The sequence below is a fragment of the Ostrea edulis genome, chromosome 1 (assembly GCF_947568905.1).
Source record: "Ostrea edulis chromosome 1, xbOstEdul1.1, whole genome shotgun sequence".
NCBI lineage: Eukaryota > Metazoa > Mollusca > Bivalvia > Ostreida > Ostreidae > Ostrea > Ostrea edulis.
Window position 1 is genome coordinate 99,619,273 of NC_079164.1, and position 16,355 is coordinate 99,635,627.

The window sequence follows — 16,355 nt, forward strand, 5'->3', positions numbered from 1 at the left end:
ATCCGGGAAAGATGTCGAGTGCGCGAGATTCGAGGAGTTCCGATTGGAAGCAAACGTTTATGAAACTCCGATTTTCGGAACTCTTCTGTAATTATACTGAAGTAGCCTAGCAGACAATTTACGATTTCGATGCTCATATAACATCTGGATTCTTGCTTATAGATTTCTTTTTAATACAAAAGACAGATAGAAGGTGGCTGACAAGTTGAATTATTTCTTCCAAGGTAGGATTCCAAAAGTATATGTATGGGGTATTTGCAAAATTCATCAGTACTACACTTCTACAGGTTGGGAACACTTCCCCTATAGCGAGATATTCTCGCTAAAACGCGATTATCCCTCTCTAGCGAGAATAAATATATCCCGTACAACCGAGAAAAACACCCGTGGAATACATCTCTTCGTGTTTCACGTGAAAAGAAGAAAAAGTGCTAAAATGTGTGATACTTCTGCAAATATATTAATCAAAACAAAAACACTCACGATCAGTGACGATGTGTGTTGGATTTCAGACTGCTTCCCTCTTACGCAGCAACTTTGACATGATATTTCATGACTATGTTGTCAATTTCATAGAAACAATTCGCATCATGTTGAGTGCGTGTCGCACTTATTCAGCGTTGCACGGGATTTGACATTATTTTCAATAAAGACGCAAAAACACCTGTTTGTGGTAATTGGTAATGTTTATTTCTCGCTAAAGAGGGATAATCGCGTTTTAGCGAGAATATTTCACTATAGGGGAAGTGTTCCCAACCTGTTCTACAGCACAGGAACCTGTAATCTCAGCTGAGATTCGGCTTGGCTGAATATTTGGACTGACGCCTTCAGTTCAAATATTCAGCCAAGCCGAATCTCAGCCGAGATTAAGGAACCTGAAGTGTGGATAGATTGTACATGTAATGTATAGATCTTATGTCAGTGATTTTTCAAAAGGGTCCTGTGGCTTTCGAATTTGGAAAAATTGTCAACATTTTGATCAAATTGGGAAAACCTACTAGTAGTCATTATTGTAAACATGCTAAATATATAGTAATATGTCTTACGGCGTGACCGTGTTGAGGGCGAAGCAAAAAATATTGGCTTTAGTATAGATCTAGATCCATAACGGGTCATCGAAATAACAATGGAAATAACAAGTATATAGATCCACCACTGTTAGTCTTATTATGACGTACATCAAAACGTAGACATGACGTCACACATCATCTTACCCAGCCTTTCATAAACATTGCACTTCGTTAAACATTACGCCTAATGGTGCACTGAATTTTCGAACTAGAAGACCACAAGATTAGGGTGATAATCCACATAAGTTCACAATCATATTTCACCGTGCGACTTTGCGAGATCTCAGCCATTTTTGACAAGGGACTTCTGGGAATGGTGTCAAAAAACTTTTCTTGTTAAAAGGTTTAGATTTAGCTTGGATTATTTCCCGTGGTTTAGTCATTAGAGCTCACCATACGAAACAGCCCTCCACGCTTACTTGCTATAATCCCCCAAGATCTGAAGAAAATTTCAGCAAGATAAACAAGGGAATTTTGTTGGAGAGCATACCTCTAAGACAGTAATGATTACGCAAAGGTGCCACTCATATGAAATTTTGACTGTGAGTCTTCTATGAAATTTAAACTTAAATAGTTCACAATTCAGACACATGTTCAGTGTCTATATTTTCACTTTTTTTTAAACTGTTGACCTCCAAGGTCAATGCACATCAGAGATTACAAGCAGGTTTTACTGAAAGGATGACAATGATTCATGAATCGATATTTTTTTGATGATTTGGTGGGTTTATTGCTTCAGTTTCACTGTGATTTTATGAAGTTATATATTTTCAATCACAAATATGTTAAGTTTATGTTGTTTTAATTTTCAGTTTATTTGCTGTCAGTTACAGCTTGTATTGCTTTAAGCTCTTAAAACTTTCAACTATTCTTTTTAAATCATCCAAAATAGTTGTGTCTTTGTCATGCCATACTTAAACTATTCACATTGAACTATTTTTAAACAAATATGTTTTTCACCAGTTTTTATTATTGGGAAAAGTGCAAGTTAAATTGGGAAAAAATTGTTAATTGTTAATTTTTGGGAGGGTAATCGGACCTAAAGTGGATCTTAAAAAATCACAACATGTACCCTCCTTAATCTAGGGTCATCTCAAAAGCTTACAGAAGGTAAAAACTGACTATTCAGAACGACTTCTGAGGGGGAATAATATATTTTGGATAAATTATTGGTTCTGTATAAAAATAATTTCATTCTAGAAGGGTGGTGTGGGTATGTACATAAGATCTATACAAGCTATCCACACTTCAGGTGCCTGTGTTCTGCAGTAACAACATTTTAACCCAGGAGGTTTACTGTACACATACTCAAACTCAGCCATGTTTGTTTTGAGTACAACTCTGAGCAAGGTCCGAGCATTCTCGAAAAATCTTGAGCATGCACTCCATTGGAGTATGAGAATAATCATATAAAAGTTTTACAGTCTTCACTGAGTATGAGTACGATTTAGAGCACAGAGTTTGAGTATGAAAATGTACTCAAAAAAGTTTTATAACCTCCAGGCCAGTTTATGATTTGAAATGTATTTGTGACAGGATATTCGTCATTGTAGGTATGGTAGATATTTTCCATTGTCATGATTGTCATTGTAGATATTTGTCAGTGTCAATGTCATTCAGAAAACGTCTGAGGGACTGGGAGAGGCGTGGAGAGGGATTTGAAGGATTGGATGATAAGAAACCACCAGTGAAATACGTAAAACACAAGAAACCAGCAGGAAGTTGTAGGCTGTATGATGCTGAGGATGACTTGAAACAAGGGCACTCAGATGAGGGAGATCGCAGTTAGTGAAAAATTGATACATTTATATTTTATGTATTTTGTAGAGTCACATTTTTTTGCAATTTTTTAAATACACAATTTTTTGCTCTTTTAGTTGAAGACAGCATAATATGGACGTCTAGTGAGGAAGAAAATGAAGAATCAAGTTTTCAAGTGTCAAGAGGTAGAAGTAAAGGTAGGTTTGTACGTAAATCTACCATGCAGAAGGATGTCACGCAGAAAAGCTGGAAGATGAAGGGACAGCACAGATATCGTCAGGAGGAGGAGGAGGTCGATGTCATCAGCGACTCTGATTCCAACTCAAAAGAAGATGGTTTGATGAAGAATGTAAGTTTAAAATTGACATAATGGAAGAACTGTAAATAATTATATTTTTATAGACCCTGAAGTGTACTGCTACACCACTTGCACGGAACGGTGCGAAACAATTCTTGCATGGAATGATGAATGGTTTGCACAGAACGCTGAACGGTCTGCACAGAACGATGAATGGTTTGCACGGAACGCTTCGTATGAAATGCTGGCCACTTTGTAGGCGTGGCTTGCACGCTTTGTGAACGGTCTGCACGAAACGGGAGGCATGCCTGCACGCTTTAATTTTGTTTTTACATCATTTGGTTCTTCCTGGGGTTAGTTTAGACAAGAAATAGTTTCAATATAATGGCAACATTCTAGATATTAAGAAAGGTTGAGAAAGAAATGATAATGATCCATTTTAAAATGATTGCTCATGTACGATACGGTAAATTTCATTTTTACTTTAGCTCAATGACTTATGAACATGTTGGAATAAAAACATCTGAATTTTTTTAACTTCGGAAGTAAACGAAGAAAATGCAAAAATTGTATCATCATGGGATATGCTACCATGATTATTCAACTTTTATTGATTCATTGCCCTATTCAATTCATTGAAATTGAAATATTCGCATCTGTTTCGCTATTTTTGTACATTCAATCTGAGTATATATCTTTAAAACAAATGTTCAATTTGTATATTCCAGGCCTATTCTCAAAGACAGATGTTAAATAAACCTATTCATATTATATACGTATATGACAATATGTAAAATGATTAAAAATTTCTCGTCAGGCAAGACTGGAACATATTCTCAGGCAGGGAGGGGGGTTGCATCTAGACATCATATTAGGCAGTTGATAAGAACCTGTCACCTTGGAAAAATACAAAACAAAAAGAAACAATCAAAATATGATTGAAATGGATTGAGAAATAAGTCAAATATATAAATGAACAAATAAAACAAATAATGACTAACTACAGTAATGACCAACAGATTCTTCAGTATGCGAGTGGATCTAACATTTAATTTTAATTATGTATGCGAGCGGATCTAACATTTAATTTTAATTAAATTGTTGTATTTGCCTCAGTTGTAAACCTAAAGAAAACCATTCATTTTTGCGAAACAAAAATTTATAAACACCCCCTTTGTCATATTTCAATTGCCCCCCACCAATTTTCGCACCTTCTGTATGAATGTTAATTGCAAATATGTACCCGGATTAACTGACCTCTATTGTGTAAAAGAAATACCTTGGAATTTGTGTAGAATATATAAGTTATACACTGATCAGTCTTTGCAGTATGCAGACAGTTCCGATAAACAATTTTGATGAAAATGTCTTTTATTTAAAATGAGAAATTTTATTAAACAAGTGTAACAAGACAAATAAAAAAATCAAAAAGAAAACTACCGAGGACAGAGATACATGTATTACATTTCTCTGCACTTGCTGGAAACTACCAAGAGTGCTAAAATGGTATCAGATTTAGCTCTGCATGGTGGTTTTATAATAACTGTTTTCTTTCTATTATTGGCAGATTTTCATTATTTAAAGTCTGTCTTAGAGACATTTTGAAATAATTGTTCAAATTCCCAACAACGTCCACTTATCCTATATCTCATACCAAAATAACTTGCACGTTTTGCATGGTCTGTAAATTTCTAAGGGCGTGGTTTGAATGATTTGCACTTTTCTATGAGTTTGGCTTTTTCATGTACGAAACGATTCTTGTACGTAATGGTTTGCATGGAACGCTAAGCGATCTGCATGGAATGCTAAACAATCTGCACGGAATGATGAATGGTCTGCACAGAATGGGGAACAGTTTGCATTGAACGCTGAACAGTCTGCATGAAATGATGAACAGTTTGCATGAAACGAAATGCTTTGGAGGTGTAGTAGCACTCTTCAGGGTCTGTAATTTTAATACGCCAGTTTCGAGATACAAACTCTTCTGTATAGGAGATGCATTTAGTGGAACTTTGAATGCCTAAGTGGGACAGAGTGGATATGCAGCCAATGAGGAAGATGATGAAATGTATTAAAAGCGGCTTCTCTTTAAATATGTAAATGTGGGAAATACTAAATACTATCGAAAGAAATGTTTTACCGAAGAGGAAACATACAAACAATGTCATATTTGCAAGAAATATCTTGGATATGGTACTTATGACCAGTGAAATAACGTGATAGGATAAGAATTCTATGTATTTAATTACTCCCTAAATACTTATCACTTACTTACATGTAGTTTGTGTATCAGTCGAATTCGGGTTATCAAACAGCGTATAAGAAACTTACTGAGTACATTCACTTACACTGTGATGAATATCTGTCCCACTCCCGCGAGTAAACAAATTCTTTCGCGCCTTACTATGTACGAGAGTTCTCCAAAGGGAAATAACTCGGACGTATCTCGAAACCGGCGTATTTACCCTTGTCCATCCTTCCGCAACACCCAGTTTTCGGAATATATTTCTAAGCGCCTTGAGATGTTGAATTGATTTTTTGTATTCAGGTGTATATTGATGAGTTACAGATTGAGGTTTAGTTTTGTTCCGGTTTGTTGATTTTTGATGGAGTTATGCCCCTTTAACGTAGAACAACTACTGTTACAACCAGTTTTCGACTTTTTTAAAAACACCTTGAGATATTGAATTGATTGTTTGAATGCAGGTGTATATTAATGAGTTACAGATCGAGTTTGAGTTTTGTTTTGGTTCGTTGGTTTTTGATGGAGTTGTGCCCCTTTTAACATAGAAAACTTAATGTTAGGACTAGTTTTCCAAAGTTTTTTCTGAATGCTATGAGATATTGAATTGACTTTTTTGTAGACAGGTGTATATTGATGAGTTACAGATCAAGTTTGCGTTTTTGTTTTTTTTTAGTTCGTTGATATTTTATGGAGTTGTGCCCCTTTAATGTAGAAAAATTACTGTTACGACCAGTTTTCTGGACTATTTTTCTCAACACCTAGAGATATTGAACTGATTTTTTGTATGCAGGTGTATATTGATGAGTTACGGATTGAATATGAGTTTTGTTTCAGTTCTTTGATTTTTATACGCCCGTCTTAAGACGGGACGTATTATGGTATGGCGTTCATGTCCGTCCGTCCGTCTGTTAGCTTTTTCGTGTCCGACCTGTAACTTAAATACTACAAGGCCTAGAATCATCAAACTTTGTCTGTAGATACATCTTGGGTAGAAGGTGTGTCGCACATTAGAACCAGGTCACTGTGACTTTTCATTAAGAAGATATCCGTCTGTCCGTCCGTCTGTTAGCTTTTTCGTGTCCGACCCGTAACTTAAATACTACAAGGCCTAGAATCATCAAACTTTGTCTGTAGATACATCTTGGGTAGAAGGTGTGTTGCACATTAAAACCAGGTCACTGTGACTTTTCATTAAGAAGATATCCGTCTGTCCGTCTGTCTGTTAGCTTTTTCGTGTCCGACCCGTAACTTAAATACTACAAGGCCTAGAATCATCAAACTTTGTCTGTAGATACATCTTGGGTAGAAGGTGTGTCGCACATTAAAACCAGGTCACTGTGACTTTTCATTAAGAAGATATCCGTCTGTCCGTCCGTCTGTTAGCTTTTTCGTGTCCGACCCGTAACTTAAATACTACAAGGCCTAGAATCATCAAACTTTGTCTGTAGATACATCTTGGGTAGAAGGTGTGTTGCACATTAAAACCAGGTCACTGTGACTTTTCATTAAGAAGATATCCGTCTGTCCGTCCGTCTGTTAGCTTTTTCGTGTCCGACCCGTAACTTAAATACTACAAGGCCTAGAATCATCAAACTTTGTCTGTAGATACATCTTGGGTAGAAGGTGTGTCGCACATTAAAACCAGGTCACTGTGACTTTTCATTAAGAAGATATGGCCATATATGGCAAAAACTTGTCCGGCTCATAACTTGAAAACTATTAGACCTAGAATCACCAAAATTGGTCAACTAATGCATCTTAGGTAGAAGGTGTGTCGCATCCTACTTTAAGGTCACTGTGACATTTAATTAAGGTGATATAAAAAAAAATGTTTTAATGAGTACAATCTATACTGTTAACAATATGTGACGGGCGTATCATGTGCCGTGGCGGTGAACTTTATTGATGGAGTTGTGCCCTTTTATAAAGTATGTATTTATATATTATGTTAAAACATGTAATTCAAAAGGATTGTTGTTGAGTTCTTCATTGTACTAAATGCGTGTCACATACAATCTGAATACCACATTCAATGCTATACTTCGATGGATTTCCTACATTTGACTTAAATTACTACAGGCGGAGGCAGTCGTGCCGACACATCTAGCTGGTTTTCTGTAACTGTAATACTTTACAAGTAATACAAAACTTTTAATCTTTTTTAGGAATCAGAGAGTATTGACCTTGATATAGAATCTGAAGATTCAAGGTCGTCCATTCCCTCCAAAGAAAAATCTGCTAATTTATTTCAGTCCCAGGACACAACACAGGTAGAGATCTTTACAGACTTGAGGGATTTTAAAGTAGCAACATGTATGTCCATCTGTTTGTACTTCGAGCTATTTTGTTTTTAAATTCATGTGTCATATTTTCATCATTTAGGATAAGGACTTCAATTTCTAATCATACAATACAGTTAATGAAGGGGATTTAACATTTAGCTTGATGGATCTTAAGGGAAATAGAAATACAGTTGACAAGAACAGGAAGCTTTCACAAATGTATTGTAACTATCATTTTATAACCTAATTATGTCCCCATTCAAAGAAAGGGGCATATTGCTTTTCACCTGTTCGTTCGGTATGTCGGTCGGTTGACCACATTGTCTGTTCAATATTTTGAGAACCGTTCACTTGACCATAATGATATGTGGCTTGGTTCTGAGTAGAAAAGGACCCCTCTTGATGTTGAGGTCAAAGGTCAAGGGTCAGTCTACTCTGAACATAGAAGATACTGTCTACTCAATATCTTGAGAACTGTTTTCTTAACAGACATCAAACTTGGTACCCTGGTACATCCTAAGAAATAGATGACCCCTTTCGATCTTGATGTGACATGGTCAAAGGTCAAGGGTCAAACTGGACATAGAAAGATACTGTCTACTCAATATTTTTAGAACCCTTTGCTTGACAGACATCAAACTTGGTACACTGGTACATCATAAGGACCCCTGTTAATTTTGGGTTGACATTGTCAAAGTCAAGGGTCGAACTGGATATAATAATGTATTGTTTCCTACATTTTAAGAATCATTTGCTTGATTGACACGACACTTGGTACACTGGTACATCCTAAGGAGTATATGACCCCTAAAGATTTAGAGGTCAAAAGTCAAGGGTCAATCCAATCTGGACATAGAAAAATGTTGTCCTTTTGCACCACGGGGTGGGGGGAGGGGGGTACATGTTTCTGAAACATTTCTTGTTCATAAAGTTTATTCATATTTTTATCTTGTCTCATAGAATACTTGCACCTCTTCTTGTATAATGGACCAGACAAGTATATCTGCATCAACCAGCCAATCACAAAGTCCAGATCAAGGTTCAAAGGTCAAAGCTAGCCAATGGATTAAGATGTTGGATCTGAAGACTCCAACAAAAAACTCCCAAGATGTCCCATTTAGTGAACTAGAAGACTCTGCAAAGAAGAGGAAAAAATATAAGAAGCATGTGTACAACCAGCTCTTGCTCTGTTTTACTTTTTTTCTTTTGCTTTCAGAATACATTACAATACAGTATTTTAATCTGCAACCAATATTTTCTTTTTTTTACCATTTTATAACTTTATCTTATTTGATTCCAGGGGAGGTTTGGCAGACCAACTGTCCAACTTAAAGGGAAGAGAAAGGTCAATGAACAGTATTTTTAAACATCAACAGTCAACATCGAAATCTGAACCAGGTAACAATTACTGATATCATATCAATAACATTCGAATTGGATAACAGTCAATAACATCCAAATCAGAACCAGTTAACAGTCAGTAACATCTAAATCAGAACCAGTTAACAGTCAATAACATCCAAATCAGAACCAGTTAACAGTCAATAACATCCAAATCAGAACCAGTTAACAGTCAATAACATCCAAATCAGAACCAGTTAACAGTCAATAACATTCAATTGTAATATTACACATAGCTTCCATAGATCAATTGTCTGTGTTTTTTGTCTTGTCCTAATGAATGTCACCTTTGGTAATTTTTACAATCAGCAGACACTCCTAGTAGATCCTTGATCCTGACGATTACTTCCCTTGAGCCTTTGTTCTCCCTTCAGCTGGCTCATTGTGTGTCGCGAGATCCGAGTGATACAGGTACCAAGGAACAAACCGCCCTGTTCTTACAAGACAAGGCAATCCTGACAGGAAGTGTTATTCAAGTGTTCGCCCCCTGGTGAGAATACTGTCTATTGCTACTGCATGATGGTGTTAAGTTATCAATTAATTATGTTTTGGAAACTTTGTAAGTATTGTTATACTTGCAGGCAACGGATTAGACTTAAAAGCATGTCCCAGCTTGTCCTGTTGTGCTCTAATTACCGGATCCTGTCACACGAGGAGCTGCTGAGTGAAGAATTGTCAGAAACCAAAAACATCGGCAGACCTGAAGGCCAGCAGAGATCTAACCAACAAAATTCTGATGTTCATGAACGATGCGCTGTTTGGAAGTGCCCCTGTGTCTCTGGTTGTTATACTTATGATTCTGTATAATTTGATAGAGTCATTGTAATCACTTTAACAAGAACGGAATCATCAGATAATTGTAAATCATGTTAACCATATATGAAAGGCGAAGATGACAAAGAGCGATCAATCTCATCACTCTTGTAAGCAATACAAAATAGATAGTTGGGCAAGCATGGATCCCTGGACACACCGGAGGTGGGATCAGGTGCCTAGGAGGAGTAAGCATCCCCTGTCGACCGGTCACACCCGCCGTGAGCACTATATTCTGATCAGGTAAACAGAGTTATCCGTAGTCAAAATCAGTGTGCCAAGAACAGTCTAACAATCGGTATGAAACACGTCAGACAGCATTTGACCCAATAATAGGTTGTATTGACAAACTAGATCGTTATAAAGACCATAGAGTGACTTTAATCAAGACTGTTGAAACCCCTACACCATCAACTTGTTTGTCAGTAGCTTGCTTTTATTTAAAAACTTACCATACGCAGAACAAGCTCTTGTGTATCAAATCAGTTGAGAGATATAAACACCATATGCAGTTGATGATGGAATATTGCTACATAAATATGGAAAGTTAACGATGGAGAAGTCGAAATCATTCCGTTTGTCATACAGTTTAGTTGTTAGTTTGCCATTAATGTCTATAATTAATAAAATATCTAAGTATGAAGCAAAAGTGGACGACCCTGTGGTGTCTTATTTTTAGCTCACAGGGATATATCGAATCGAGATTTTTTCTTCTCATGTAGAGGTTTTTGAATAAATTCTGCTTCATATGAATATAAAAACAGGTCAGCTAACAAAGGAGCACAATTTATGCCATTGGGATTCCAACAGACTGTTGGAAGACCTGACCACCAAAGACCACGAAGATATTGTCAATGAGGAACTATAGCATATTTTTTATTTCAACTTCAGAGTACTTGTGCGTGGAATCAGAGTGGTGTTTAACAAAGTAATTTTTTGATAACTGATCACTAGATATGAATATTTCTGTTTTCCATTTTTGTTGAAGAAGCAACTGTATATGATATCAAAAAGTGTAGTCTTTAATATATTATGAGGAATGGTTGTGTAAAGTGTTGAATACTTTTTAAAAATTTTATGCATAGCAATGTTCACATGAAATACAGTGCTCCCTCAATATATCCCCCCCCCAACCCACCCCATTATAATGCCAGCCCTGCTTATTGCCTGAGAATCCTACAGAACAGATTTCCTCCCATGTTAACACTCCCGTTATTATGCCACCCCTGCATAATGCCATATGTGGCATATGCTTTTTACAAACAAATGGTAAAATTTTATAGGGTTTATCCTTGATAATAATGCCAATTACCTAACACCCATCAGTAATCACACCTGTACATTGATAGTGGTGAGGTGAAGTGTGACAGTTTGGAAAAGATATGCAGGTGGCCAGGTTAATTACTAATAATTGCTGAATTAAACTCAAGATTATCTTATTTAAATGTTTATACAGATGGAAGTCCAAATAACTTTATGGTATTGAATTTCTTTTGACTGCTCAGTAAATTGTCCGTAATGGTGAATTCGTTTTATTGCCCAAATTCGTCTTGAACCAAAGTTGACAACATATCGAGGGAGCACTGTATCTTATTCTCTTGTGAAATCTATAAAGTTTTCTCCATATAAAGAATAAGATATCTATTTAATTGCATGTGAATTATTTTTTGTTTGAAAATCATTTTTGGTAAATATGCCTGTATAGGTTTGGTACACAGTCCCTCTGCCTGTCCAGCTCACCTGAATCCCGAGCTCCCAGGTCTATCTATTTACCAGGTAAGGTTTCAATTATTAATCAGGTAAATTTATAAGTTACCAAAACTGTAGAATCTTAGGGATTCTGAGTTAATAGGCTGAGGGACAGTTTATGCTGTTCTACATTGTACAATACAGAATGTTGAATGCTACATGTATGTATAAAGATTAGGAATTGAAAGGATGCATATCGTAGTTCCTATTGTAATTTCTCACTTGTTCATTCAGTATTCAGCTACAAAATTTATTCATATGGATGTCAAGATTCTGTTTACCTATCTATTTTTCAACCAAAAAATCTGTAGAACAAGAAATTATACTGATGTGATTGAGTGGCTTTTGAAAATGAAGAAGTCACTTTGTGACATGGTATATCCTGATGATAGCTTAAGAATTGTTAAGCAGATATGACTTTCACAATCAACTCCTTTTGAATATACATGTTCCTATTGCCTCAACTTCCCTTCACAGTACTTTTAATTCCTTTAATTTACAGAGAGGCGAGAGATGTGAACAAGATTCTGATGAGAAGTTATCTGCCCTTGATACAATTCAGGCCACTCGGGGACCGTCCAGGGTGAGTAGGCTGACTAAGCCCTCCATCTTGGACTGGTTGGACTGTCATGACCCGAGTGCTAGATTCTCTGGGAAGATCCTTAGAGTATTCTGTTTCAACAGGAAAGTTCCAAATAGTGGGAAAAGGTACTACACGTATGAAGTATGTAGAGGAGTTTGTTATTATCATCTGGGTAATGAAAACAATTTGCTGCCATAGCCACAGTATTTGGATATATTTGGTCCATGATTGTAATAAGTACGAGATACGAATTTTCTATAAAATACACTAACAAAATTGATCAAGATTTCAGTGTATATCTAGAGTCAGCAGAGTTGAGTTATTTTTGCCAGATACGTGATGCTGATAGAAGACAGTCATGGTACTGTGTGTCAGGTGCTTTGTCCTGAGGAGGCTGAGACACTCTTCCCAGAGGTGTTACAAAATGGAGAGGGATCTTGCCATGTGTTTGGGGGGCTATCTGTTCAATGTAGGGCCACAAGAGAAAGGTAAATTGTTATTCCTTTAACATGTAGGACCATTAGAGAAAGGTAAATTCCTATTCCTTTAACATATAGGGTCACAAGAGAAAGGTAAATTTCTATTCCTTTAACATGTAGGGCCACAAGAGAAAGGTAAATTTCTATTCCTTTAACATGTAGGGCCACAAGAGAAAGGTAAATTCCTATTCCTTTAACATAGCTGTTTTGGGAGCTATCTGTTCAATGTAGGGCCACCAGAATGAAAAGTTCATTATTCATTTATTAGTAACATGCTGTAGATAAAACTACTTAATTGATGTAATTTTGAATGAGAGGATTGTCGTGAAATTGATCTATGACTTTTTTCAGGGAACTGGCGCTGTTTTCTGTGATTGATGTTGTATGGAGTGGTGGTCCTCTGTGTAAAAGGCTGGACAGTCAGGACACAGAGGACAGGATCACAGAATCGCAGGAACCAGACAGTCTCACACAGGTGTCAGTTCTGATATAGTTAAATGACATGTTGTGAAAAGCAGGAATCTTTTACGTGTACTAAATTGTTCTAATCATTGTTAAAAAAGATTGACAAGAATAACTATAAGGAATATCATGTGGGATGGGATGGGGGTGAGGGAACTACCCTATGATGTGAAATGAGGGACTGTAGCATAAAAATCAGATTGAGGCCTTTTCATGGCATTCATATTAGTGAAAGTTACATCATTTAACAGGTCTGCAGATCCTCAGCCCCAGGGTTCTGTTATTTCATGATAGAAGCAGAGAATGGAGAAGGAATGACTGCTGTACCGCTGGGGAATGGCAGTTCAAATCTCAAAGAAAACACCATTAGGCTGGCCGATCTTACTCACGTAGGCAGTTTTCTCCCTTTAAATGTATCTTAAATGAATATCCTTGCTGATATAGTTTTACTATTACTATAAATAGATTAAAAGAAGATATTACTGGTTTTCATTTTATATATTAGCACCATAGATGTACAGAATTGATGAAATATTACTGGTTATTATGTGGTTTCACTGCAAGTATTGGATAAAGTGCTAGTTCTTGTATGGGAACGTGTATTCACAAATTCTTGTAGTAAATGTTTATTTTTATGTTACTAGGTTGATGAAATAAAGAGAGTCTCCTTCTGTTGTAAAGTGGTTTTCCAAGTGAATATGGTAATCATTTATACTAGATACAACTTGTATATCATAAACATACAGTAAACCACAGATATGTTAATCCTTTACACTCGATACAGAGAGTTTAACTTGTATATCATAAAACATACAGTAAACCACAGATATGTTAATCCTTTACACTCGATACAGAGAGTTTAACTTGTATATCATAAAACATACAGTAAAACACAGATATGTTATTCCTTTACACTCGATACAGAGAGTTTAACTTGTATATCATAAACATACAGTAAAACACAGATATGTTAATCCTTTACACTCGATACAGAGAGTTTAACTTGTATATCACAAAACATACAGTAAAACACAGATATGTTAATCCTTTACACTCGATACAGAGAGTTTAACTTGTATATCACAAAACATACAGTAAAACACAGATATGTTAATCCTTTACACTCGATACAGAGAGTTTAACTTGTATATCACAAAACATACAGTAAAACACAGATATGTTAATCCTTTACACTCGATACAGAGAGTTTAACTTGTATATCATAAAACATACAGTAAAACACAGATATGTTAATCCTTTACACTCGATACAGAGAGTTTAACTTGTATATCACAAAACATACAGTAAAACACAGATATGTTAATCCTTTACACTCGATACAGAGAGTTTAACTTGTATATCACAAAACATACAGTAAAACACAGATATGTTAATCCTTTACACTCGATACAGAGAGTTTAACTTGTATATCATAAACATACAGTAAAACACAGATATGTTAATCCTTTACACTCGATACAGAGAGTTTAACTTGTATATCACAAAACATGCAGTAAAACACAGATATGTTAATCCTTTACACTCGATACAGAGAGTTTAACTTGTATATCACAAAACATACAGTAAAACACAGATATGTTAATCCTTTACACTCGATACAGAGAGTTTAACTTGTATATCATAAACATACAGTAAAACACAGATATGTTAATCCTTTACACTCGATACAGAGAGTTTAACTTGTATATCACAAAACATGCAGTAAAACACAGATATGTTAATCCTTTACACTCGATACAGAGAGTTTAACTTGTATATCACAAAACATACAGTAAAACACAGATATGTTAATCCTTTACACTCGATACAGAGAGTTTAACTTGTATATCATAAACATACAGTAAAACACAGATATGTTAATCCTTTACACTCGATACAGAGAGTTTAACTTGTATATCACAAAACATACAGTAAAACACAGATATTGTCATCCTTTACACTCGATACAGAGAGTTTATACACAGATATGTTAATTCTTTACACTCGATACAGAGAGTTTAACTTGTATATCACAAAACATACAGTAAAACACAGATATGTTAATCCTTTACACTTGATACAGAGAGTTAACTAGTACATAATATGTGTATATCATGACAATTACAGTATCTATTACGTAATAAAAGAAATTATACAGATTGTAGAGGATGACTTTTTGTATTTCATGTATTCTATTCAGGCTAGCGTAAAGGATGGTCTATCTCTGTCAGACACCAGACGATCCCACAAGTCAGTTCTTTACGTCAGGGACCAAAGTCTGACCAGGTCTCAGTGTATCACAACTACATCGGAATTCTGTTTGCCAGAGTGCACTCAGCTGACGGAAAATTCATGGAAGTTTCGAGATGTAGCATGCCATTTAGGTATTATTTCTGTATTGAATAATGAGAATCGGTTTCTTAACTTAATGCAAACCAATTTAAAATTATGATTTTTTTTTCAGGCAAGCTGACCTGTGACCTTTACAGTAGAGCAATTCTGCAGAGCCAGGACACAGTGATGATTTTGCCTGACTTTAATCCCATCCAACTTCATTCAGGGTTATCTGCACTTGATCTCTGCATTGTGTCAGGTAAGGGTGGCATAAATTAACACACAGGCACTAATTGTTTAATTATCAGTGTCACCCAAATCTCTGTAAATAATTATACCCCCCCGCAACAAGTTGGGGGGGGGGGGGGGTATACTGGAATCGGGTTGTCCGTCCGTCCGTCTGTAGACGCAATGGTTTCCGGGCTCTAAAGCATTATCCTTTCCACCTACCGTCACCATATCATATATATGGACTACCCATGGGATGAAGATGTTCTCTATCGATTTTGGGGTCAAAAGGTCAAGCGCACTGGACATCGAAGTAGCAATATGGTTTCCAGGCTCTAAAGCGTTATCCTTTCCACCTACAGTCACCATATCATACATCTGGACTACCCATGAGATGAAGATGTTCCCTATCGATTTTGGGGTCAAAAGGTCAAAGGTCACGCACACTGGACATCAAAGTAGCAGTATGGTTTCCATTTAAATTCTTTAACGGCTTTTTTCATCGCATGGAGATTCTGTGTTCCTAGATACCTTTTGGATCATAATACTGAAGTTTTACCTATTACCAACACCCTTTGGGAGATTGGGGTAAGCAGGGGGTATTCTTAATGAGCATTGCTCACAGTACCTCTTGTTATCTCAGGCACAGT

At 36.2% G+C, this 16,355-nt stretch overlaps 1 protein-coding gene across 4 annotated transcripts in view; it reads left to right on the forward strand.

Annotated features, from left to right (window-relative positions):
* Positions 1-62: 62 nt before the first annotated feature.
* Positions 63-16,355, forward strand: part of LOC125670692 (DNA repair-scaffolding protein-like) — a 21,072-nt gene continuing 4,779 nt past the window's right edge. Inside the window, exons 1-16 of one of the 4 annotated variants that reach the window (XM_048906023.2) lie at positions 63-224; positions 2,664-2,854; positions 2,948-3,180; positions 7,540-7,644; positions 8,617-8,825; positions 8,957-9,054; positions 9,367-9,547; positions 9,639-9,838; positions 11,576-11,646; positions 12,122-12,327; positions 12,535-12,690; positions 13,033-13,156; positions 13,395-13,532; positions 13,788-13,844; positions 15,344-15,527; positions 15,608-15,736. In XM_048906023.2, coding sequence (XP_048761980.2) covers positions 2,680-2,854; positions 2,948-3,180; positions 7,540-7,644; positions 8,617-8,825; positions 8,957-9,054; positions 9,367-9,547; positions 9,639-9,838; positions 11,576-11,646; positions 12,122-12,327; positions 12,535-12,690; positions 13,033-13,156; positions 13,395-13,532; positions 13,788-13,844; positions 15,344-15,527; positions 15,608-15,736 — 2,266 coding nt within the window. In that variant the 5' untranslated portion in view covers positions 63-224; positions 2,664-2,679. The remainder of the gene's footprint in view (positions 225-2,663; positions 2,855-2,947; positions 3,181-7,539; positions 7,645-8,616; positions 8,826-8,956; positions 9,055-9,366; positions 9,548-9,638; positions 9,839-11,575; positions 11,647-12,121; positions 12,328-12,534; positions 12,691-13,032; positions 13,157-13,394; positions 13,533-13,787; positions 13,845-15,343; positions 15,528-15,607; positions 15,737-16,355) is intronic. The other 3 variants (XM_048906034.2, XM_048906041.2, XM_048906049.2) reach the window with 3 other exon arrangements.